The sequence below is a fragment of the Cynoglossus semilaevis genome, chromosome 8 (assembly GCF_000523025.1).
Source record: "Cynoglossus semilaevis isolate Cse_v1.0 chromosome 8, Cse_v1.0, whole genome shotgun sequence".
NCBI lineage: Eukaryota > Metazoa > Chordata > Actinopteri > Pleuronectiformes > Cynoglossidae > Cynoglossus > Cynoglossus semilaevis.
This window is the reverse complement of record NC_024314.1, coordinates 26,796,228-26,823,724: the sequence shown is the minus strand read 5'-3', so window position 1 is coordinate 26,823,724 and position 27,497 is coordinate 26,796,228. Positions and strand designations below refer to the sequence as shown.

Below are 27,497 nucleotides of genomic sequence, written 5' to 3'. Positions count from 1 at the left end.
GGTTTTCAGACACTGGAATGAGAAGTTGATTGTGACTGTACAATTAAAGATGACATGATGACCTTTTTAAAAAAAACTAAAACTTTTTTTTGTCCTTCATTTACAGCACAGTAACATTTACCAGTTACAGGTTGATATATCGTTTCTTCTCGTCTTCACTTAACTTTTTTTTTTACCACATGTTTTACATTTTTCCCCCCACAACTCACCTCACTGTAACACCCTACACTTTCCCCCGGCATTCCGAGGAATTCTGGAAAAACAGCCATATGTAACAGATTAGAGGAGACACTCAGCGGCGGCTGTAAATTGAGGAATTAGTAGAGAGGAATACGTGGCACGGGGGGAGAGAGGGGGAGTGAATTATATCACAATGCTGCATTAAATCCCCCGTTCTCTCTCCCCATTTTTCAACACAGATAAGCCAGGTGAGTTCGTCTGAATCATATATTACATTGAAATACAGAAGCACATTCCAGGTTAGCTCAAATAATTTATTCCTAATAGGATTATTTACAGCAGCACATTCCAGGTTAGCTAAAATAATTTATTCCTAATAGGATTATTTTATAGTTTATTTTACTTTGGTTTATATCAACTCAGGACTCGTCAGTTTTTTAAGTCCCTATTTTGCCAACTTCCTTAAATAAAAAAAAATCAAATTCCCTAATGTGCCACAAGAGGGAGCCACAGTACCACTTTGGGTACGCGCACCATGGTTTGAGAACTTTTTTTCTTTATTACAGCAGACATCCTGTCCAGGCCTGTGCCAGGTCTGTCATCGTAAACACATACAGTAGAGTTTGATGCCAGTGCCAAGTCAATGATTGTAATTGAGTTGGAGTGAAAGCTTAGAAGAGTGAGTCAGGTTTCACAGGGTGGTTTGTTCTCCCCTGACTGGAGGCAGTTTCGCTGGAGGTGACACAAAATGCAAATATGAATGAGTTGGGACCAGGAGAAATTCCCTGTGTAATTTTGGCAGGATTAGTCATAATAATGATGAAGTGTATGTGTAGTCAGTTGATGGTAGTTCTGTGTTCAAGTTCACTACATCACAGAGATTAACACCATACCATAGTGATGTTCCAACTATCCAACTAGAACCTATTAAGGAATCGTTGTGTTAGAAATAATACCGATGTTATCTGGTGCATATGTTACGGAATGAAACCCGAGGAGTCATCGGAGTGATCGTCAGACCGACCGTCTGCCTTCGTCGTTATCTTTGTTCTATCACAGCCAGGCAACTGAATAATTCACACTCACGAGAGCTGCAGTTGGCATGATAAAGTTATTTGAGCAGGACTAGACATGCAGTAGAGGGGCGGAATGGCCAGTACATTTCTGCCATCTAGTGGACAATTGTGAAAACTGCAACTCTAGCCCGCCTGATCTGTGAAAAGACATTCAAAGTTCCAACGCGCATTCCAAGCGGGAACCGCGTGCATGTAATGATAGCGCGCGCACGACACGTACTGAGAGAAGCTGCGTGTGATACTGTGCGCGCGCATCAGTATCTTAAAAGAGCGCCCGAGTCATACGGCATCCTGATTGGTCGGTTTTGTTGAGTAGCCCAATCAGATTTCAGCTTGTTTGCATTACTTCCGGAGAGTTCAGTGTGACGGCAGAATGGGTTAAAAAAAGTAAATATAAGACGTAGTTGAGTTACACTAAAGTGAGACCGTGTCTTTATGACATGTATTTTTTTTACCACAGTGATTTTTAAAACTAGCCATGTCGGGTTGAGTGATTGTTAGAGGCATGTTGAGGTGAGTTTGCTGTTATTTTATCGCGAGACCTTTGTTTGGCACTTTCGACACACCAGATAATTTAAGACGAGTAATTGTCTGGATAGGAAATTGGAAAAGTTGGCTCGAAATTAAATTCCCGGTAGAATCCTTAAAAAAAAAAAAAAATCAAACCAAAAACTAATATTAACGATGTTCTTCGTCAGCAAGCGCGAATGCCTTAATATTTCTAACCGGTGTATCGACAACAAAAAATAAATAATAAAATGTATTTACAAACATATATATATCTACATCTACTGCGGTGCATATATATGCGTGTAGATATTTTTCTTTTTTGGATTGTATGCCAAATCATCTCTTTTAAATTTTTAATTTTCATAGACTTCAACGGTTTCTGAACGCAGATACATTCTCTTTGTGGAGGAGCCGCTGTGAGTCACACCCCCCTTTGCTGTGGAGATTTTTGAGTATTTTTGCATACTATTTTGCAACAGCAACCTCATCGCCCATTTTTTTCATTCTCCCAATTGTTCTGTAAATAGCTCTGAATGTGCTGCCAGTGCTAGTTGCATAAGACCTGCGGTTGTGCAATCCAGTAATATGGCTTGTTTGGGATTAAGAGGGAAGAGAGTTTCTAAATTAGAGCTGATGGGAGCGGGGGGATGTGTTTGGGAACCTCGTCGCTATTCTTTTCCTAAAAGACATTCCTAGAGGCTCACAGGCCAAAAGTCAATTTGTTTGTTCACTGTGTAGATACGATATAATGGAGGGGAAATTCAACCATCCATCCATCTAAAAGCGGCAGTTCCATCAACTACAGCCCACTTACAAACGGCTGTGCAAACCCACTGTGGTTTTCTCTACGGAGATTGAAGTATTTACAGACAAACCTTTATTTTGTTTTTTGTTTTTCCCCTCAGTGATACAGTTGGCAGCTGAAAAAGACAAAAAGCCTCGAACAGACTAGGACAGACAAACAGGCTGTTGTCCATTATTTCTGGTCCAACAGGCATGCTTTTACTGTGATTACGTAATGGGGATTTAGAGATGTTTCCATAGTGGGTCAGTTTTTGAACAGATATGTTCTCCAAAGAGTAAACATAAACAAAAACACATTTTTTGGCAAGACAAAGTCTCCTGTTTTTTGTGTCTTTAAATAATTATTATTTACAGATATGTATAGTACACACTGGTTCCCAAACATTTGAAGATTAACCCCAGGACAGCCCCCCCCCCCCCACAGCTAATGCCTCAAAACATCCTTTAAAACATTAATTAAAACAGAATTCCTACAAAATGACTATTGTCTTTAAAAAACAAATAAAGTTAGAAATAAATGCAATTTTCCCAAGTGGACTCAAAGAAAACCCACCGTGTCATAGTTTGATGCCCCTGCAGGGCCCCGCCCTCAGTTTGGGAAACCACTGTCTGATGCAAAAAAAATAAAAAAATAAAAAATATTATTTATTTATTTATTTGTATTATATTTCCATATAATATATGGATTATATTTGTAAATGTATGCTGTTTTTGCTCATTTAAATCATTTCACAACAATAAGTATTTCACAATACTTATTGTATTATTTTCTCTTTAGGTAAAAAGTGTTCCGAAATAATTTCCCATTTCCCACTTATACCACCTACTTTGACCACCATGTGGAGTTGTAAGCAGTGGCACAGGGGTGACTTGAATCCGGTCGAAGTTTATGGCGCTATTTTCATCGGCAGAGTTAGCTTAGCCTAAGCTAGACTTTGTGAAGTATCATCATCGTACAATGGAATTAATTAAATTATTTTTTCTCTTATAAAGTTAATATCAAGGGCAAACAATATAAAGTCCACGTGGAATGAGTTTGGAGAATTCCATCCCAGTGCTGCAGACATTTGCCTATACCAGGCATGGGCAAACTAAGGCCCGTTCAGCTGTACCACGTACCCACGTTTCCCCAGTACATTTTAGCATTTTACCCTTTACACATGACTTTTATCATCTTTTATTTCATGTCATTTAACTTAGTTCACACAAACGCTCCACCTATATACACAAACATATACAAGAATAATTTAAAAAATATTATTTTCCTTTATTAAATTTAATGTTATAATTTAATAGTCTTTGATGAAGAGAATGAAGATGATTTTTCTTCCACATAATGAACTCACAAAGTGTCCCACTCATACATCACTTTTATCGATTCCGACCAGGTTCCTCTACTGCTGTAATATCACAATATACTGCAGCGTAATGTTATAATCGGGTCACAGTTGGCCCACCTGTTGTGCATAATTTAGTGCTACTTGACAGAAACAGCCACTGGGCGGTGGTAGGGAGCGGGCTGTGGTTTGTTTTTCAGTCTGAGGCGTCACCTCCAACGGCTAACGGCCCCTTTAAGAAGGCGCCAGCGAACACTGACGAAACTTCCTCGGCCCTGCTCCTCTGCTCACATCAACAAGAGACTCGGAGACAAAGCTGCTTTCGGTGCTGCGCACGACTACTGTCTTTACAGGGAGGAGGAGAGGGGGCGCAACTGGTATTTTTTTTCCCTCCCCCATTTTCTTGTCCTCCTGTCAGTGAGCTACTGTTCAGCACTCAGCAACAGACGACGTGCAGCCGAGGAGAAACGAGTGGATTTGTTGTAGGGATGGACGGACCCAGTGTTCGGGTTTCGCCCCGACTCTGGCGCTAATGTGGACTCGGTCGCGAGCAGCAGGTGTACACAAGGATAAAGCAGACACAACGCAATCTCTGTGTTCATGAAACTTTGTTACGATTTACGTGCTGGGTAAGAACGATATTATTTTCTACTCTTGTTGTTGAAATGTGTACAGTTTAGCCCGAAATGCCTTATGTAATCACGCGGCTCCTCTAGGGTCATTAAAATGAAGGTAATTTGATTTGTGTCATGTCTCCTGGTGTTACAGGTAATTAGGTCCGGCGACACTGACAGAAGGAATAGGGAAAATATGTGAAACAGCGCTGATTACATCGAGCTTTACGATATCATCGCCACACTGAAATACCGTGCTACACGCAGACCAATTAGACCTTTCGAAATCGGTTCAATTATGTCCGAATTGACGTTGCACGTTTTTTCATAACAGAGAAAACGGGACTTTTATTATTTAAATAATTCCATCCATAAGCTAACTACCGTTAGCATTAGGTTTTATAAATCAATGTTTCAAAAAAATGTAACAGTGTTATAAAACAATGACACAGGTGTGCTATAATTTACAAACTTTTAGTGTAATTACTGGAAAATGCAGCAAATATCTCAATGTCACAATGCATTTCCGTTTTGTTTTTTTAAAATACGTAAGCTAGTAAAAATTGCTAATGGATGTAATTCTTTGTAGCCTAATTATCAGGTGATGACTTTTCATGATTAGCTTAGCCTAATAATCAGGTGATGACTTTTCATGATTAGCTGTGTTTTGGTCGATAGAAATGTCATGTATCGTAAAAACAAAACAAAAAATCTCAAATGTCTATTGTAATTATTTAAGGCAAAAACCTTTAAAGGTGAAACTGTCACTTTTAATAAATTCTGATTATTCATTAGGTCATTAAATGGAAGCTTCAAGAACCCCCCCTCACCCTTGACGTACAGCGGTTGACCCTTTAACCCCATTTACTAACTGTCAGGAATTAATCATTGTGTTTAATCATTGTGTTTTTTCCAAGGGAAAAATGTTTAAATTTATTTCTGTTGGATTGAGTGAAAATTGCGTAATGGCATTTGTGTCACAACTGATAACAAAAGTCACATTCCGTTGTCAAAAGCTTGTCTCCAAATAATGACGCAGGTTTTCAGCGTCCATTTTCCTATTCTTCAGCACATTTCAGGCCGTTACAGGATCCGTATTTAATCTCTGCTCCGAGGAACACCAACTTGCAGTTTTGAAATTCGAACTGTAAATTGCCATAAGTGCACCATAGCTATTTGATGCAAGGCAAGAAATATAATACCTAATTCAATGTCTGGCCAAAGTCACATACATAATGTAACTAAAGGTGGAGAATAATATCTTCGGTGGCTGTCACAATGCATCGTAGTGGAAAATATATATTTTTTTGCATTATTGGTATAAAAGGATGTTTAATTAATCTGTCGTCCTTTTTTTATTCGTCATGCTAGCGAGGACAGGCTAATGTGACCTGTTATAACGTGATACTTCACAAAGTTGAACCTCGATTCATCACCGTTATGCTTAGTCACCAGTGTCCATGGGGGGGAGGATCGTTATTGACCACTTGTAGGAGAAACAATTGATTTGGTGATATCTCTGTTGATGTAATTTCATGGTGTTATGGTAACAGCGCTGAGTGATGTCACAGCACGGTAGTCAGGGTGTGTGAAATTGGCATCACAGTTGGACAAGAAAAACAAAATGTTTTCATGCTGTTTTATCTCTGCCGGCGTGTTTGGAAGTCTAAAAAAATGTAAAATACTATAACATTCCTCCAAACTCGGGTTTTTGTCAGTGCTTTGGGAAAGAAAAAAAGAAGTTCCCTGGGCAATGATAAAAGCATAACAGCTAAATGTCACATGCATAATTTATATTATGACAGAAACACAAACTGAAAGAGTCACATTTAAAAGCAGCACAGATTAAAAAGACACAGATTTATGTCCTATATACAGTATATATTTCTCTCTTTTATTTTTTTTCTCTAACACACCGAGAGGAATGTTTTTCATTACCTCTGTGTTCTTTTGACTCTAAAGTTGCATGGTGTATAATAAAATTGCAGGATCTCTAGGAGACATTTCTAGTCGGTTCCACTAAAAATTATGATCCTTGTCTTCTTTCATAACTTCATTTCTAATGTCTGTTTTATATAAAAGCTTGTGTCAGTGATTTGATTGAAGAGTAAACGCTCACATCATCATTCTCTCAGCATTTATGTTTTAGCGTTGGGCTGTAGATCTAGATCTAGATAATTTGTTGCTGAAGCTCTGAGACCGACACCCATCGTTCATTTTTAATTTCCAGTTTGATCCCCACTTAACCACGTTTTCGGCGCCCCCTGCTTTAGGAACCACTTGCATTAGTGAGTTACATAATAGCCTGTGCATTTTTTGTGTGTTTTTTTTTTGTTTTGCTCCTACCATATTTGTTACAACGCACCTGTTGTGTAGCCTCTGACTGTAAAAAGAGTGTGCAATGTGGCTAATAGGTCTAATTAAAGTCCATCAAATCTGCACTCTCCTCCCTTCCTCCTGATCCCTCCCCGGGATGACATCAGAGGAGATAGGATCATTTGTAATAACCACACTGCCTGCGTCAAGCTTAGGACAGTGTTCCACTTTAACAGGAATGTGGATCCTGTCCATTTGGTGTTGTGATAGGGAAGTTAGCCAAGACTAAGAACTGTTCATCCTAGTTTTACTCTCAGTGGCAGAGGCCTGTTTAAGTTGTTGTGTTGTTTGTATTTGTTAGTCTCAGTTAATGCAGTGATGATAGTGACAATAGTTTCATGCATCGGCCTCCAAAAGTGAAAGCACCTGTCAGAGGAAACAAAGTTTCGGTTACCCACCGGAAAACACCACAGTGTGCCGTTTCCACCTGACAAGTCATTATTGTCAAGTTGTCACGTACTGTGAAATCCTAACTGCCTAATGAAACCTAACTGCCTAATGTTCCAGAAAATACGCTTGCATCAAGAGTGCCCTACTTGTGCGAGTGCTCTAGTCTCAATTGTGCTCAACAGTATGTTGCTGTTTGAGTGCGTCCTCTGACCCCCTTTTTTTCATGCATGGCTAATAGGAAAGAGTAAAATCAGATGTAGCCTCTACCGTTTCATTCGTTCTAGACACCTCTCTGAAATGTTAGATATCCAGGAGTAATTGATAGACCGCACTCTTGGATTGTATCGCCGGCACAGATCATTTATGAGAAAAGGCATGGCTATCTGATTGCTAAAGTCAAGGTGTGTTGCTAATAAAAGAACTGCACCCGGTATCATCTGCATAAACAGAAATATCCTTTTAAATTATAACCTGTAAGGTCTCAGTTTATTGTGTTTGTTGTCGTTTTTTTTCTGTTGACATGAGATATTAAAAAGATAATACCATGCAGGATTATACAACCTGTCTGTATCGTATTATGGTAGTATAAATTCAGCCCAGTGGTACCTGTGGGGTAACCGGTTAATTGTACTGGATGGTTATTGCGGAACTAGATAATCATAACAAAATCTCAAGGTGGTAAATGTTAATACAACAAAAACTCGTTTTGGTTCAGGGGCCACATACGGCCCAGATTAGATGTCTAGTGGGCCGGACCAGTACAATTAAAACACAATTGCCTTCTGGTAACAATAAGTCAATGTTTACCCCTGTGGTTTTCCTGAAAGTAAGTACAAGAACATACAAAACATCACTCCATGAAATTCAACAAGCTGGCTGGATTGAACCCCCTAGCGGCCTGGTTTTGGGCCTCGGGCCGTATGTTTGACACCCTTGATTTGTTTATTTGATTTAGAAAAAAAAGTCTGTTTCTTATAGGGATGACTCTCATGTTCAGAATTAAAAAAAACAGCGGAATCCTATTGCCTTTTTATTTTTTTATTTTTTTGGGGAGGGGGGTTTGATTCCGGATTCCTAAAGGTGCAGCGCTGTCACCTACTGGACCTTTCTTCAGCTAACATGTCCTGGTAACTTAGGAAACCTGCCAGTTTTACCTTTACCCTTGATATGGTTTTAAAAAAACAAAACAAAGCGAAACAGATTATGGGTTTTTTATTTTTTTTCCAGCATCGTTTGCAGAATTATTTCACCACGAGTTGTTTTTTGACTCCAGTCTGGTTAAAGTGAGAAGTTCCTATGTAGGACAAAGGGCAGGAGAATGAGACCTTAGCACTTCTGTGATTGGCTGCTTCCGCGAGTGTGACCTGTTTGTCCAAGAGTAACCTCCAGATACTACAGGTCGTTAGCAGAAGATTACTCAGGCAGTCGTCAGTACAGGCACACACTGATACAGTGTGAAAGCCTTTTCTGGGACTTGTACAGCTACTCACCCTTGACTAATGTCGGCTAATCATCCTCTGTGTGTGTCTGTGTGTGTGTGTGTGTGTGGTTACACTCATGTATTTTTGCTTGGTGTGTGTACATGTGTACAATGTTTGTGTTACACGTACACGTAAGCTTTGTTATGTTTTGTGTGTGTGTGTGTTGGTTTGTTAGTGATGGTTGATGATTAGGTAAGGGCAGATAGAAATGTTCTCTGCGGTTGTTCACAGCCAAACTAATGACTCATGAGGGCTCTTTGTGTTTGTTCCCAGTGGAACATTCACAGTGATCAGACCTTGAGCTCAAGCCTTGCTTCTCCTCCTCATTCACCACTTCCTCCTTCGCCTCAACTCACTTTTCATCATTTGGAGAAAGTGCAGTTGAAAAGAAGTGGAGAAAGTAACCTTTATTATTATTATTAAGGAAAATATAATCACGGCCATACCACAAATATAAATCTTTACATTCCTGCATTTTTGAAGAAAAAAAAACCCGCTGTGAACCTTAAGGTAGATGGTCTGTATCTGTGGCTGTTCTTCAGCAGCTGGCTGTGAGGCTGCAGAGGCCTGGGTGCGTGAGAGGATGTATGTGTTTATTAACCTGCCACTAACCGTGTTTCCACTCCCCCTCAGGGAGGAAACCTCAGCCCACCAGGCTCCTCTGTAATTTCCACTTATCAGTGTCTGTGACAGTGGCTTATGTCTGTGTTGGAATGTTAACGTTTCTTCGTTTTTATGGCCATTTGTCTTAGAAAGCCTTGGATCCTTAGTCCTGGACTTACAATTTGTACAAAGAATCTAAGAAACGTTTGTTTTTATATATCTATATATACTGTTGATGTATAGAATCCCACCTGGGCCTGTTTGGTTGAACACAACCCTGATATACCTGCAGGAATTGAAGAAAGACAAATGTGAAGATAATCTTTAACAGCTTTGAGTTTCTTTTTCTTAAATTTTTATAGCCATCTGCTGCCGCCTAGTGGAAGAATTAATTTTGCTACCTGTCACATTTTGAAGGACACATTATTGGCAGTAGATTAAAAAAATTGTTTCAGGGCAACAATGTAAAATAGGGTGATGTATTATCTCACACTAATGTTCCACAGCACTGTGGTTGAGAATCACCTCTCTAACATATCAGATGAATATTGATTGATCCCTGCCTGTCATGCTGAAAGTTACTGGTTCAAATCCTCATAGTCTACAAGTCCCAGCCTGAAGAGCAGAGTGTTGGCTGAAAAGGTTTGTCCCACATTTAACCTCAAAGTCAAAAGAGCAGCCAAAGGAATAAAAAAAAAGAGTTTGGTTTCTTCTTTGCACATCACTCTGCATGTCATCACCGTGTCACACCCGTCGTTGTTCTTGTTATTCAAAGGTGGAACTCTGTGAGCACACACACTCACACACTCACACACACAGTTCACGTTGGGTTTTGTGCGTGGAGGTGTGAGGGAACGTTACAGCAGGATTAGACTGTCATCTCTGAGTGAACACTGTAAGTGTAGAGGTGTGAGGGAACGTTACAGTCATCTCTGAGTGAACACTGTAAGTGTGTTTTTAACTCAATAATGTTCATTGAGAAATCTACGTCTGTTGGAGTTGAATCAGTTAAAACCAAAGTTCACCGTCGATGGTATGAAGTGAGTCGTCGAGTTCAGAGACTGAAAGAAGAAACAGCCGACCAGTTTACAGTTTACAGCAGTTTACTTAGGATTCACAAAAACAGTCAAACAGGTTTCAGGCAGATAACCGTCCCAGATGCTGGCCCACTCGTCACACAGCCATGTGGATTATGTAATCCTGGAGGGTCACAACACAAAATAACTATATTTAATCCCAGCCCTAATGACAAACGGCAGCTGTCAGAAAACAGTCGCTGGTGTTGAAGACGTTGTTGTTGATGTGGTGTTCCTTCCTCTGTAGCGACCACTACCAGCCATCAGTGACATCAGCGCACAGACTGTGGTTCTTGGTTGGTTCCTGTTTTATCGGTGTTCATGTGACCGTACACTCCATTGGCGTCATGTCATAACTCTTGCTTTTTATTATGCATCAACCAGTGGCAGTCATTTTACTGCAGTGACCTACTGAATGCAGAGGGAACACTGCAGTAGTTCACATCACCTGGTATCACTTGGCAAAATTCCTACTGAAATGTCAATGCTTCTCTCGTCCTCTAGGGTTGCCATCCACCATGTTAAGGTAAAGCCCAGGTGCGCGGTGTTGACAATGCTAAAGCGCCTGGACAAGATCCGCTTCCGGGGCCCCAGGACACGAGACGATTTGTCAGATCTGGCGGAGTCGCCACCCGCCTCCGACAACGAATGTAGCGACGACATGCAGCTGAAGCCCAAGGCAGCTTTACGGGAGACGGAGGAACTCCTGCGAGACCCTGTGAGTACTCGCCCTACGCTGCTGCGTGATTATGGAAACGTCTGTGTGTGTGTGTGTGTGTGTGCGTGTGTGTGTGTGTGTTTGAGCCGCACTGTTTGGTGCCCTCAGTGTTTGGTTCAGGTGTTGTTACACCATCGGTCTCTTCCTATGCTTACTGGAAACCTGTTTCCCAGGCTGGTTGGAAGATTACCCACAAACAATTAGGAACATACCCTGACACACTTCTTCTTCTTCTTCTTCTATATATGTTAACAGTTTGATTTTAGGAAAGATTTTTTTTCCCTTTTCATTCTGTTTTTTTTTCCTTTGGTTCAGTTTGGTGAACAGTTCCTTTGATCTGTTCATATCTGCCCTTACCCCAGGGCTTTTATCATCTCTCTGTTTTTCTTTTTAGTTTTTATGTCATTCCCTTTTATTTCCATCCTTTGTGTCAACCTTCAGTCACGTCCCTGTCAGTTTTTTTTTTTCACGTCTCTCTGAGCGTCATTCACAACATGATGAATGTTCTCTGGTGAAATGGGACTCTAAAGGTTTCTATATCTCGCCTTGTACCTTGGATGGAATTGATGAAAGACGGAGTTGTTAGACAAAGAGACGGTGGACACACAGGGTAAAGATGAGCATCAGCTGAGGGTCTGATGAAAGGATAGAGGAGATGGATAGATGTGAATCAGCAAGGGATGAAAGTAGGAAATGAGAAATGTTAAAAGAAAAGGAGAGGAAATATTAAAAAATAAAGAAAAGTCACTCCTGCCCAAATCCAGATAATGTATGTAATGTATTCTGATAAATCTTCCTCCTCCACGGAAATCTGTAAATGTTTGTTTTTCGATCACCAGTTCCTTTGTCAGCGTTCTAGCGCTCGTAGCAGTATGAGGTTTACAGAAGAATCTAAAATACGGGATAAGCCACTTGATGCATCACCTCTTCATATGAGATGTCAGGGTCCTCGGTTTAATCTTCTCTCTATTGTTGTAAAGTGTCTGTGCAGAATTTCTTCAATCACACTGCAGTCATTTTTAACCTCTAAAATTAGAGTCGTTGGAGAAAACAGAAGAGAATGACCACTCCTAATTCCAAAGAGGAATCTTGAGGTCGCAAGAGTTGAGGTGTAGCTAGAGCCCAATGGGACGTTGGTATCACCTGAGGAGCAAACGTGGCCATGCGCCCCCTATAGTCTGTCGGTTGTGTCCTAATCCTTTTCCTCTCACCTTTAAACCATTTACCAAATGTACCATTGATGAATGGTTCACTTTGACCGTATCACGGCTGTGCCTCTCACGTCTGATTAGACTGGGTATGTCTGAGGTAAAGTGCTGTACTTGGCCTCACGATGGCGCTACATATTACCTACATATAAGCTGTTTTGAATGGGCTCCTGACTGAATGGACGTGTCATTGTCAGTTCATTCTACTTTCAAGTTCAGATTGGGAAAAAAAGAACAGCGGTTTGGGTCTGCCTTGGGACCGCGGTGCAGCTATTAGTGACCCGTTGTCTAAGGACGCCTACTGGACTTTAGTCATGTGCAGCATGCCTCTATTTGCATGCGTTGACCTTTCTTCCCTAACTGCGTCTGAGAGAGTGTCTGAGCCGGGAGTTTGTGTTTCTGTGTGTGCATGTGTGCTGGCTGCACGGTTACCAGCCTACGGGGGAAGACATCCCACACACCACGGCACTGGTGACTCACACTCTGAGGCCCCCGAAATAGACCAAGCTGGCTGTTATCCCTGCTGAGACACACACACACACACACACACACGACGTACATAATTGCATTCTGTAGCACAGAGCTTCCACTTCTTCTTCTTCTTCTTCTTCCTGTGTGGTGTCTGTCCTTCATATGCTCCTCCCGCCTCTTCACTGTATGTGCCATCAGTTCTGTACCACTGTTACAGTGTTCACAGTCGTGTGTGCAGGTCAAAACCTCACTTTAAATCACATTACCTCATGGGTTACAACAGTGGACTGTGCCCTTGGGCTGCAGAGTAGACTAGCTGTGTGTGTGTGTGTGTGTGTGTGTGTGTGTGTGTGTGTTGACCATATTAAACAGATAGAATGTCAGGGGGCAGCTGGGCTTCAGTCCTGGTGAAGAAGACTCCATTACCATCGCATTTCCTGCTAATATCAGGGCTTCAGCGTACGACTCCCTCAGAACACCTTTATCCTTTTTTTTTATTTTTATTTTTTTCAAAACAGAAACTGAAAGTAGATGAAGAAATGATTAACGAAACAAGCCTCCGGTTCACGTAAATGAAGTTGTAGTTTCATTTTCACAAAGCGACAGTAAATTACCTTTTTTTGAAATGTGGGTTCTTACGTGTTCACCACCGTTTCCTTGCAACACTAGAAAATTATTTTGGTGAAGAAATGATGGAAAGTCGTGTTAGTAAAGGGGAAACTGGTCGTGAAGTTTCATTAACAGTTAAACTGGTGGAAGTGGAAGAGGTAAACAGGACCAGTTCCTCCTTTTTTTTCCAGTAAACGGAAGAGATTTTGTTTTCACTGATTGTTGGTTTTTGAATCTGTATCTATGTAAATGGAGGATGTAAAAAAAAAAAAAAAAAGTACTGATAGAGTTGAGTTGCGAGAACAATACTGAGTGACATAATTATTCATAATTATTATTATACATTTTTCAACTCTCGAAAAAATGCTAGCATACGTCTCTTCACCATGACATGGACAAATCTTTGGTTGTTGTTTCACTGAAATATTGCAATATTCTGGATTTTTATCACCAATTCCCAGTCAAACATTCCTGGTGTTGGTTCATTTTCTTTTTTCTTTTCTTTTTTTTCTGAATAAATCCCTGAAGCTCAGTGCAGCAGCAGCAGCTACCACATGTTTATAGCTATGAAATAAATTCCCATGTTTACTTCCATTTTATGGCTGCCTTGGCTCCATTGGTACAAGCTTTAAAAAACAGTACCAGTACTGTTACCTGCTCACATTCACTATCATTAAAAAAAGAAAGGTCGCCGTGCAGTAATTAATCAGCCGCTAATTACACGGTGATGTCACAGTTTAACCTGGATATGAAGGACACGGGGACGGGGGGGTGGACTGCTTTGACCGTCAAATTAAGGCACGTGAAGGTGTGTCTGTTTTCTCCACCAGCCACACAAGGTGCTGTTAAAATTCCAGCCACACAGCTCTGCAACGTGACACTCCCACAGTCACAAAAAAACAAAAAAAAAAACTTCCCACACTCCCACTGTATGCAGTGCTTCCTTCCTGCCTGTTCTCTTCCTCGTTCCGTTTTGCCTTCCTCTCCTTCGTAACAATCTGTCCGTGTTCTTCTGTTTCCGACAGAGTAGGTTCCTGGTCGTCTTCTCTTGAAGTTTTCTTGTTGTTTTTTTTTTTTAATCCTCTTCATCTTTCTCTCCCTGCACGGCTGTCTTTTTTAGGTTAAGGTTTTGATACAAAGCCTGTTTTTTTTTTTCTTTTTTCAGGTCATCATCAGTGAAGTGCTGTCTCTCTGCCTCTCTCTTTCTCTCTCTCTCTTTCTCTCTCTCTCTCTCTCTCTCTCGCTCACTCACCAGTGAGCACATCAGCTTAACAGCACTGCAGCATGAAGTCGCTAGCACAGAAGCTGAGCTTGTTGTCTTGGAGAAGCTGCATTTGTGTGTGTCTGTGTGTGTGTGTGTGTGTGTGTGTCTGTGTGTGTGTGTAATAGTTTCCTGAAGACCACTGCTGTAGTCTAACACTGACATCCCACCTGCAGGGCACATTCTCCTGCCAACACAGCCATTGTTTTTTTTGTTTTGTTTTTAATTTTTTCCCCCCATCAGCCTCCCTTCCCCAGCTCTTAACTCTCTCTCTCTCTCTTTCTCTTTCTCTCTCTCTTTTTCTCTCGCCATCTTTTGATTGGGTCGTCATCTCAGTCACCGTCACGTTCACGTACAGTACGTTGCTAGCTTGCGTGTTGTGTGAGTGCGTGCGTGTCAGCGGAAAAGCCCTTAGTCAGAGGTGTGTGTGTGTGAGTCATCAGTGTTGTAGTCCGAGGAAGAGGAGAGGACTATCCTCCCTTTTCACCTTCCTCCTCCGATCCTGCTCCTGCTGGACTCGCATCACAGGAAACCGTGAGTCAGGGTCAGAGATGAAGATCTTGTGGGGTATTACTGCATGTCCTGTATACTGAAAAGTACTTATATTTAATGCCCCTCCCCCCACCCTCTCTCTCTCTCTCTCTCTCTCTCCCTCACAGGCAGGTTCAGGGTCTCCCACCATGGCTGCAGCCATCCAGGAGTTCCAGAGGATGGAGTCTGACCGGCTGAATGAAGTCAAAGGTCACCTGGAGATTGCCTTACTGGAGAAACACTTTTTACGTGAGTACACAAATGTACACACACACACACACACGTGTGGCTAAACAGATGCTCGTTAGCTTTGCTCAGGGTTGCCAGTTCTGCTGGTGGAGGCCCACCGGTGCGTGTCATGCTTCAGTACGACGTCATCATAAGGCGTTGTTGTTCATTGGTCAGAGTCCTAGTGTGTGTGTGTGTGTGTGTGTCATCATAAGGCGTTGTTGTTCAATGGTCAGAGTCGTAGTGTGTGTGTGTGTGTGAGTTATTGCATGTAATTCTAGTTTTAAAGCTTCATCCAGATCCTTCTTAGAACTTCCCAGATATTTTCCTTTTTTTTTTTTCTTCTGGCATCCGCGTTATGCTTAAGAAGATGTGTTGGGCCAGATTTGGCCGGTGGGCCTTGAGTTTTAAATCATGCGTTCTGAAGTCTCTGCAGTACATGCACTTCAGAGTACCAACGCCTGGCGTGTGATTGGCTCTCCGCCTTGAATTTTATCACTGTTTGCACTGTTAGACTACTCGCAGAAAATAAAAGCTGTTTACCAGAGGAGGCAGATGAAGGACTGTTGAACGACAGAACCACTTGATAATGTTCTTGACCCAGCTCAATAATTAGGATCATTAGGAGTCACCAGACGAGACACATGAGCAGTTTAATCAAAACATATCAGCCAACTAGGATGATGAAATCCGTACATACAGTATATGTATATACTGTATATGTATATGTACTGTATATATGTATGTATATATATGTATATGTACTGTATATATGTATATGTATATATATATATCTATATATGTATGTATGTGCGTATATATGTGTATATGTATGTGCGTATATATGTGTATATGTATGTATTCACTGTATGTATATGTATCTATATATGTATATGTATGTATATATGTATGTATATATGCAAATATATATATATGATTTTATTTTCAGTTAATTTCTTAGAAAGAATAATTACCGTATAATCTGCTACGACAACGTTAAACATGTCGATCCCGTTTATCACTTATCTAAGGAGTTCCCAGTAACAGTAGGATTACAGCAGAACACGTGATCAAGTTCTGTGGTTTCAGCCTCCAGTCAAACGATACCACACTCCACTACCATCTCCAATTCAATTTTCAAATTGTTGCTGATAGTCTTGAGTCTTATCAAGATGTGATGTCATGCTGCCTCTGAGTGTGGTCTGCTGCCTACTGTACTCCTCAGGTTGTTTTCTTCGATGGTAATAAATTTAGGACACAAAAAAATGATTTTATTTTCAGTTAGTTACAGTAAAAAAAACAAACACCAAACAGATGCTGGTCTGTGGCCCGGGGGTTGAGGACCACTGTTGTGGACTCTGTATCTTTGGCAGTATCTGTGTTTTTTTTTTTTTTAAGCTGCTCATACACTGACCTCCTGCCGCCGTGATGAGACGATCAAGTCTAACACCATCTCCAGAACTCTTCTCATTTATTTACCGCTGCCTTGAAGTGTTCCTGTACTTCAAAGGCTTTCGCTCTGTTTAAAACCCACTAGTTGGCTCAGTCCAGGCAGAACCAGTCAAAGCTGAAGTGTTTTAACACTGTTTTGTTTTTTTTTCTTTCAAGAGAAGATTTCACTAATGCATCACGGTAGAGACCAACTGGTGGCCCACGTGCCAAATACGGACCACTAAACCATCCAGTCCGGTCCGTCTTACCCCCAATATGCCTGTCCAGAAAAACTTTGTCCCTCTGACAAATATAATTGGTGACTAGGGGTGTGTAGTGGCAAAAATCTGGTAATACAAGTCAAGGCAACAAGACAATATATGGCAATATACTGCAATAATGAATATCAATACACTGATATGTTACATTTCAGTGAATCTATATGTATTATTATATTTTATATACATTTATTATATATGTATATTTATTGAATATATTATATATTATTATTATTATTATATTAATATATTTATTTTCTTACAGCCCTATTGGTGACCTGTGTGTCATGGTATTGATTTCAAAGTTCAAATGATTAGTATTTGTACCTGCTGTGATTCAATAGTCAGTTCATGAGAAACCCATCATGTAACAGCTGCATCCCTAAAGATTTGTTTTTCCCATATACTTTGTGACTTGGTGAATTCTGAAATCTGCAAGTTTTGCACATAGGAAGTTCCTTTCTGAAAGAAATAAAAATAGCAACAGCTCAGTCAGTTGGAGGAGTAACGACTGTCAAACCGACTGCTCCTCCTGCCTGACGGGGATGAATGTGGTGAATTATTTGTAAATATATTTAAAAGATTGAGAAGGTGTAGGAGTGGGTGAGTGATGGTGAGGCAGGAAGAGGGGAAAACGGAGGGAATCAGCTGGAGATGAAAGAAAATATATGAAGGCCTTCCACAGTCAGCCCACTCAACTGACACACTGTTCAGTTTTTTTTCCTGCACAATGTTGTATCCAGTGAAGCGGGCGCTGCCTGTCCTGAAATGTTGCAGTACGTCGTCAGTCCAGGGGTGGAGAGTGTGTGTGAAGGAGAATACCTCGGGCCATGTCCTCTCCTATAATGCCCAGGCCTGAGCTAAATGGGGAATCCATCGTCACATTGTCAGGAGGACAGTTAGATAAGACCTTCCTTCTTCCTTCCTCTCTCCTTCTCCTCGCTTCCCTTTTTTTTCCTTCCTTGTCTTCTCAGTAAGATAACTCTCAGGCTCCTTCTGACATTTTTTTTTTTTTTACCTCTCAGGCTCCTTCTGACTTTTTTTTTTTATTTCTACCCCGTCCTTTTCAGCTGGTCTTTCAGGTCTCGTCCACCTTCAACCTCCTCTTCATTCTAAAGTCAGCCTGCAGCCTTTTCTCTCCTTTGTTTTTTTTAAAATGTTTTACTGCCTTCTAGTGTTGATTTTCATTTCCTTTTTTTTTTTTGCCTCCACCTTTCCCGCACAGCTCGGTATTCTGAGGTTATTCTTCTGCACAGCTCGGTATTCTGAGGTTATTCTGAGATCTGAGAAACAACACGACAGGCGAGGAAAAAAAAAAAAAAAAAAAAAAGCTGAAACGTTGTAATGAGCCGAAAGAGTCGATGACACAAATGTCATCTTTCTTTCCCTGAGATGGTAGTAGCCACTTGGCATTTTGTCAGGGAATAAACCCTCCCGACATATCGCCCTGGGTTCACTGATTTGGAAAGGGTAAGAACACTCACTCTGCTGGTTCACCCTGATCATGTCATTTTTTTTAATCTCTCATGCCTCTCAATCCCCTGTCCTGTCTCATGCTGGTGCAGGTGAACTTCCGGGAACACTGAAGCAGGACAATCCTTTAGCACCTAATGGAGTCCAGAGCTCTTTGCCCTGCAGTCTCATTGGTGTAAATTCAGTTTCTGCTGAGTTTTTTTTTTGTTTGTTTTTTCGACTGAGTTTGCCTAATGTGGTATAAGAATTAACTGAATGCTGAGACTGTGTTCAACAACAGGTGTTTTTTTTTTTTTTTTTTACGAGAACACCTAAGGCGAATAACATACTTTGCCAGAATGTGAGAAATGTGTTTTTTCTTGTGTATTGTTTGCCAACAACCCTGTGATTGGTTGGAACTGGAAGTGGGTGTGGTCAACTTATATATTGGACTGGTTGAAAATTCCATTTACATTCCTTTTCCATTGATTTCAAAATCCCAAATTATGACAACTAATCTGTCTTCTCCATTGCTTTAAACACGTCCTCCTCCTCCTTATTTTGCTGAAGAACAGCCGTCTCTGTCAAACACCACAGTACTGTCTCTACAGTACTTACAGTACTAGTTTTATGCAATACTTACTTAAAGGCTTCGGTTCTTGCGGAGCATTTTTTACACCAAAGATATTAATAATTCACAGATTAATCAATCGTAGCTCGAAAAATAACGGTTCATTACTTTCAGTCCATTTATATTGGTATAAATTAAATATGAAGTTCTTTTCAAACTAGCGATGGCTCCATACAACTTTGTGTTGTGTCCGATCTGCCGTTGTTGTGGCGATAATCTTCCTCTTTATGGCATGTCACTCAAAGTTAAGTCGAGCATTTAGGCTTAGGTATCATAATTGACCGATATCGGACCGATACCAATCCTGACTGTCGGATCGAGCCCTCCCTACTATAAACTGGTGTATACAGTATATTCATCCCCCCACAATGAGTTCTGTTGTTTTTATCATTGTTACAATTCCAACTCAAGGTCACCACATGTTCTTTTAGACGCTTTAGCAAGAATTAAGCTGACGTGTTAATTATCCATAACATGTAACTCCACTCAATCTTTACAGATTTGCAGTTTTCTATAAGTTGTAGCTAATCGGATTAGCATGGTGAAACAAAGGAGGCCTTGTGTGTGGATGTTATCTGCTCGTGTTGTGCAACGTTTTTTTTTTTTTTCCCTCTATAAGAACACAGTATGCCATTATATTAAAGGTGGAGCCGGAAGTTTGCACACTGTAATGTTAAAGGTCGTGTTTACGACTGGGTGTCCTGTATTTACCCACGTTGTGGCTTTTGCAGCAGATTATATTAGACGGCGTACAACATACAAAAAAGTAGTCGTAAAAGAGTATCGGATCTTTTTGATGAGACCATCGGAATAGACCAAGGATTGGTCTTTGTTTCTGGAATGTTCCTTTAACACACCAGAGGATTAATCATGTCACGTAACATTCGTTCAGACATGATTTTTTTTTCGGTACAGTCAGTACTGTCAGTCGTTAGTAGTTTAACTGACAGCAAAGCTGCTTTTAAGTCCACATCGTAGTAAAGTCTAAATTGGGTTCTTTCTTCTGTACTGCTTTAACACTAAGTGACAAGTACGTTGTCTTTTCTGTGGCTGCTCCACAGAAATCGTACCCTGGGGACTTTAATGGAGTTCATCATCCATGTAGTTTGTTCAGCTGAACCATGAGACACGGTTTGAAGACCTTGAAACTAAAGTTACTCAATAGAAAGCGGGTGATGTGCTAGTGCTGCACAATCCGTCTAATCACAACCACGTTATCACGTACTGTGATTACACAACAGAACATGAAATCACATGGTTTTAGATTTTATAAAAACTTAAGACGTGAGGCAGAAAAAACACAAAGTCTCCTGCTTATTAAAAAACAATTGTTCATGTCAGTGAATTTATTCAATAACGGTTTCCAAAAGTGATTTGAATGGAAAAAAAAAACATCTCTATTTGATGTCAGTGGAAAAATTACCAAAAGTAATACTCAGAAACTCTGATTAAGTTAAAGCAGCGCATGTCCTTTTAATTAATCAATTAATTGTTCAGTTAAATAACCGTCCGATCATTTGAGGCGTGTCATCTTATTAATTTGGTTTAATGGCCTGTGATCTAAGAAAATCCTCATCTGGACTCAGATTGAACAACAACATTATTTTCATTCTCTGATTTCTTCTTCTGTTTCTGCCGCCACGTGTGTCGGTGCTAAAACCAACACACCGCTCAAGTAGACGCCGTCGACTGTCTCAACGACAGGCACGACTTTCTGTTGGTGCAGCTGTGTTTGTCTGTGTGATTGGCTGTCGCAGGAACTGATAATTGGTTTATTTGTAACTATTTCTGAACCTGACATCACACATACAGTAAAGGCTACGATTTACAGAACACACGTGTGAGTTCGTGCATGTACACACACATGTCCATGTGCACTGGGTTTAGGTGTCATTTTACACACTCTTCCTTCCTTCCTTCCATTTCTTGTTATTTATTTTCATTCACTTATGTAATTCTTTTTCCTTCTCTGTCGACTGATGGGCTAAAATTAGTGCAGGCTCCATTGTTCTTGGGAGCTGTAAATTTCCAGCTATGTATGCCAGAATTAATAGAACATGAATCACCACTGTAAAGAAAAAAAACTTCACCCACATTTTTGCACTGCATTCCATGACACAACTACTTCTTAATTTATTTTTTTCCCTGGTTGTAATGATTTATCTGCACCACAAATATCTTACATTTTTTGTCAGGCTAAAATTAGGGACGCCATATTTAAAATGCTATGCTATTTTAATTAGCATTTACCAATGTCAATTTCATTCTAATTAAATTTTCTATAAAGAAGTATTGCTGTGGTTCCACTGGTTACCATGGTGCTGGACATGTTGGTGAGATTAATGTCTGCATTTTCTACACTCAGTTCTCTGCTCACATTAACAGAGAGAGGGGACAAAAAAAAAGGTCTTAAGAACGCAGGTTATTTGTTACCACTTCCAAGTACTATGCATATCAATAAACACCTTTTCATCTGCTTCACCTACTCTGAAGGTGCCTGGTTATAATTTAATGATCCTGGCTCTGAAAAAGCACAGACATAGATCAGCTACAGTGTCGTACTGTGGGTCAGACTAATGAATCGACCGGACCCTCGTCCTGTGCCAAACTGGCAGAAGCCTGGGTAGAAGTAGTAAGTGTGAAACACCTGTGATATACAATATGTATGTTCTCTTGAGGCCCTTGGGTTACTGTGTATTCTTTAACTTGTCATTTACCCCTAGTTTCTCTGTGACTTTATATTGACTTTCTATTCTAACCACTCAACGTCTGTCTTCTTCTTCTTCTGTTTCCTTAATCATCTATTTGGTTGTCTCACATTTTCCACGCAACAATTGGAATAATTAGTTTTAACTTTTGTTTCGTCAGAAACCATTTTCAAGGACCTAATTGCATTATGTTGTGTTGTGTCTCGAGACCCCGGAGAATCCTGGGAAATTGTTCCACATACGCTTGTATGTTGGAGAAAAAGATAACATGTAATCATACATTGAACATCAATTTTCCGTGAAGCCTAAAGTTGTTTCTATGCTACTTTATAAACACGAATTTGGACTAATGTGAGGCCTGTAACATGTGCCGCCTTTCATGACTCATAAAAGTCTCACGGTCGACGTTGCTTCGTGTCCCAGTTTCATGAACGTATAAAGAAAATGTGTGATGTGCTTGTTTTATTTATTTAAATTATTGTAACTTCTTACTTAACGTTTTAGGTGTTGACGTGTTTTTTTTTATACGCCATTAAAACGTGTCGTTGTGTTTTGTTGGGGATATAAATGTCCACTCACTCACAGTGGGTGTGTTTGAAGGGCTGTGTATGTTTCATGACTGTTTAAGGGCATGTATTGAAGGTCAGCGCCGGGGAACAGCCCGTGAGCTGTGCTTTACAGTGACTGGCTGATCAATACAGTGTCCTAGCTGCCGTCCTAGTTCAAACTATACACACACACACACACGCACAAAGGCGATACTGAAAACAGGCTCAAACTGAAAGCTAATAGACTGAGGCAGAAGCTTCAAAAGGTCTGTAATGCAACGTGATCTTTACAGCGCCATCTGGTTCTCCGTGAACCCCCTGGTACAGGGAATCCACCTAGAATAACAAGTAGCTTTGTAAATTAAACAGACATTGGAAGGTGTCTCGTTCCCTACTGACATGAAGTAAGAAACCTGTCGACAATCCATACTGTCTTTAGTCCCTAATGTTACAAATGTATTTAACCTTTGTTTTTCTATGTTTTATATTTGCACAGGGGTATAAGAAAATTGACAGACTTTTTTATTTCACATTATACAATTGATATTCTGCATTGATTATTGCATTTTTTTTAACAATTAATAGTCAAATATTCATGGCGTTGGGTCATTTTATTTTGCTATTTTTTTTCTTCTCTAGTGATTACAAATGAAGGTCCATCATGTGATCGTTGCCCCTGTATCGTGATAGGTATTGTATCGCCAGATTCTTGCCAGTGCACACCCCTGTTTGCTCGGCTTGCTTGCTAACAGCATCATAACGAGTTATATATAACAAGTTAATGAGCTAAAGTTGAAAAGTTTATTGAGCAAAGCGAGGGGTTTTATTAAAGATTTATTGCCTCGGTTATGTCTCTGGCGGTGGAAGCCAAATTGGTCAACGGGAATATATGGTGCTGTTTAAGTGCCCCGGGGTATCACCACTATTTTCACCCCTCATTTCACCCTTTGTTACCCCATCTCCCTTTTGCAAGCACTGTGTGCAATAAATCCATTACTGTTGCTGTAGCGTCTGAAGATAGAGGTCAAGATACAGTTGAATGAGGTGTTACGTAAAGCAAAGATGGGTGGAAAAAAAAAACAAAAACTTCAGAGTGTCTTATTGGTCGGTTACAAAGGAAACAGATGCAGGTTGTAGGTGGATGGTCGTAGGCCGATGATGGGAAAATGAAACTGTTATACTGGCTAACTATCCAAGTGATGGAGTATTCTGTAAGAAAAGATTGACTCATCGCTCATCCTTGTATGTTGATGGAGATGATGATTCATGCTCCCTTAAAAAAAAAAAAAAAAAAAAAATGCAGCTACAGCACATGATAACGAAGCTGCCCAGGGAGCCTGTTCTACCGGGGCTGAGCTCCGATTTCCAGGAACTGACGGTGACGCACAGTGGGCCAACGAGCAGATGTTGCCGTAACTGTAAACACCAATTCAATCAATGGCTTTGTAATTTTATAACGGTTTCTTCCAGTGCAGTAATCATCTCTAACTTCTGTAGTCCCTGTTGCAGGTTCACTGCAAATATTTGTTGTACAGTGGCAGGTCGACAACAAGTGTTGGATCATTACTCGTGCGTGAGAAGTGCAACAGGTGGCTGCGTGGGCAGAGAGAGAGAGAGAGAGAGAGCGCGTGGGCGGAGAGAGAGAGAGAGAGAGAGAGAGCGAATTTTCGGTGTGAACTCGTACACTTGTACTGTATGTTCCATCAAAGTGTTTGCAAGCAACAAGTTAAACCTGTGGCCTGGTTTTTATCAGAAGGAAGACTGCTGAGGTGTGATTGGTCTGTCTAACGTTTCCCTCGAACCTACTGGTTCCTGCTCCGTGCAGCACACGGCTGCGTCTCAGGCCGTGATGTAATGAAATCCCGGCTGTGATTACTGTTCTCCACTCAGGCAGATGCTCTTCTCCCTGCTGACACAACACTGGATGACGATCCATTTTAGTCGAGATTATTTATCGCGTGTTTACTTTATCCTCCCCTGATGAATATTTCAGTATACGTCTGACACACGGAACGGAGTGAAGACAGATCGATAGACACACACACAGCTCTGTGCCATGTACACCAGAGGTCAGTGAAGGCAGCACAGCCTGAGAAAAGGGTTAAGGGTGGAGCCAGACAGGAGAAGAAAAGTTAGACAAGAGTTTTTAAAAATTAGATCAACAACTGAAATCTGGGACAAATGTCAAAACAGTGCAAAAAACAGTTGAAAAGAGACAGAACTGTTATTGTTAGCATTTCTGATCCTCAGGTCGACATAAACCAGTTGTTCCCAACCATTTGTTTTGGCTTGTGCAGTCATGTGATCGCAGCCGTCAATCAGAGATTTTTTCTATACATTTCAGCCGACCCCACATGGGGGTTGCGACCCCAAGGTTGAGAAAAACTCAAAGATGTAGGTTATTATTTCTTTAACCAAAAATGTGAAACTTTTCACATCAGTATAGTAGTGTAGGTTAAAAAAAATCATTCATCTCCAGTAACAAAACAAATCTGAAAATTCAATGACAGTGTGTTTTAGTGAAATACACTCAGCATTACTCAGCAGTATATCTGGGTGTCTGATTGCTTTGGTCTGGACAGATGAGGAATTCATGTTTTATTTCCGTTCTTACTTAAATACATTTTGCTCTTCTTTTGTTTCTGATGGTCAGTGATGAGGTCTTTTTTAAAGTGATTTCACTGGCCTCTCATTGTATTAACAACGAAAGGCCAGTGTGAAGTGCTTGATTTTCTCTCTCTCTCTCTCTCTCTCTCTCCCTGAGTGTGTGTTTCTCTGACCTCCCTTGCCCCACCATTCCTCCACCTTCTTTAATGAAAGGATCCATTGTCTGTGGTCCAGATTGAAAACCTCCACTCACTACTTTGTCCATTAGAAAAAGACTTCAGATGAAAAGCGATTTGTTTTTGTTTTTCCCCTTCATGTGTACAGTGTTAACACATGATCATGCTGCTGTTACTGCTGCTGCTGCTGCTGCTGCTGCTGCACCACCAGGAACACATAACTCTCACACAGGAATTATACATGTTGTTCTGATGCATGAACGTGTATAATGATGCTCAGTTCCTTGTAAGCTCGAAAATCTCAGATTCCAGGGCGTCTTAGTCCGCCGGGCCACCCTGTGAAGCCCCACCTCTCTCTTCACCGTCCACCCTTCTGTCTTTCTTCTCTTTTTTCCCAGAGTAGAACACCTTCACACAAGCTCAGGTTGAACACCAGACTTGGACGGATGTCAACAAAGTCTCCCGTGTTTCTTGCCTCATCTAGATTTGGTTTTGGATTTTTTTTTTTTTTTTTTTATTCTCATCGATCTAGATTTGGTTTTGGACTTCCTTTTTTTTTCATTTTACATTCAGTTGGATGAACGTTAGAGGTAGAAACTTAAGGTTTAAACTTTAGGTCAAGCAGCCGTGGCTTTGTTTCAAGAACGCACAAAGGCGGCCACTCTGCCGGCCGGGTCATGCACCAGTGTCATGGGCACCGGTCGGCTGCAGAGGCGGACGGGATTACGCAAGATGGAGGACTGCACCTTCGACAGCTTTGAGTTGTTTTACAGTGGAGCAGTCGATAAGATTAAAAGCCATAAAATTAACCTCAACCTCAGTAAGTTTCCTCGGTGTTGAATTATTTGCTTGGTCATGTAGATGTATTTATTTGAAAATAAATACAAAGACAACAGCAGTAATGTTCTCAAACAGATGAACAATAGATGCATTGAATATAATAAATACATGTGGTGCAGGTGTTAACTAACCCGCAGGGTTGTCGGTTTGATCCCAGACTTTGTCGGTTGTACACCAGCGGTCTTGTAGTTTGGTCGAGTCCAGTTTTTGGAACACCCCTAGAATTAGGTGAATGAAGTATTTTTGAATGAGCGGCTGTTTATTGAATTAAGTATTTTTGAATGAGCGGCTGTTTATAAAAGATATGAGAATATTTGCAGTTGAGTCCAGTTGCCCCCATCGACAGTATTATTAATAAGCTGTGTTGTGTAAAGGGTGGGGGGGCAGGAAAACGATTGTACTCCGTCTCCCTCTGTCTGACACACATTACAGTTTGAGTTTGAGGTTGTTCTGTTCCATATCACAGTAGGAGCTGCACACCTACACTCACGGTATGTAGGACTCCTGAAATGGGCCTTTTTTTTTCATCTGCCAAGGGAAGATGTAGGCTTTGTGGAAGGAACTTTTGTGAAGGGAAAGGGTGAGGAAAGTGGGACGGAGTTGCCGAAGGATCATGCAAAGAAATGAAATCACTAGGAAAAGGATGTCAGTAAAATCCCTGCAAGAAAATGGGTCAAGAAAAAAAGAAGTAAAAATGGCAGCATCAGGGAAAAAAAAGATTGGGTTTTTCATGATTTGAAGACTGAACGGTCAGTTCTGTTCAGCACGAGGAATGACTTTGTAAATTCAATGTTTGGTCACTGGAAATCCTAAATATAAATACTATTTTTACAAACTTCATCACTACAGGAGCAGGTGTCGTCTGAGGTCTCATGGAATGTAAATGGAGTCATAAATGGTGGGGATTAGTGACAGTAATTAAAGTTTTTTTTTTTTTTTTTCAGTTGTTCTTTAATAGTGGGGACCACATGGTATTTTCTCTTTGATCCTCACAATTTTGGAATCCAGTCACGGGCCGGTTGATGATTACCACCTTAGGCTGTTCACACTGTCTGAGACCGTCAGGAAATTATAGTGTGATCAATTATAATTGATCGGGTTGGATGTCTGTCCAGACAGTACTAATAGAAAAGTTGTGATAAGTAATAAGTTTCCCTTTGAAGAGCAGACTTTTAACATTAAAGACATTTGTATCAAATTTATTTTTTTTTAAATTGCAAAATCACTTTATCGAGGCAGAGGCTAATTTGACACAACAATAAAACTAAGCCCAGCACCAACCAGAATACAGATGCAGCAGCAGCAGCAGTAGAAGCAGCAGTAGCAGCAGCAGCAGAAGCAGCAGCAGCAGCA

The 27,497-nt window shown here is 40.7% G+C and overlaps 1 protein-coding gene across 2 annotated transcripts in view; it reads left to right on the top strand.

Annotated features, from left to right (window-relative positions):
- Window positions 1–4,067: 4,067 nt before the first annotated feature.
- Window positions 4,068–27,497, top strand: part of gramd4a (GRAM domain containing 4a) — a 36,470-nt gene continuing 13,040 nt past the window's right edge. The window contains exons 1-3 of one of the 2 annotated variants that reach the window (XM_025057463.1): window positions 4,068–4,536; window positions 10,952–11,165; window positions 15,374–15,494. In XM_025057463.1, the coding sequence (XP_024913231.1) occupies window positions 4,508–4,536; window positions 10,952–11,165; window positions 15,374–15,494 (364 nt within the window). In that variant the 5' untranslated portion in view covers window positions 4,068–4,507. The remainder of the gene's footprint in view (window positions 4,537–10,951; window positions 11,166–15,373; window positions 15,495–27,497) is intronic. The other variant, XM_025057462.1, reaches the window with a different exon arrangement.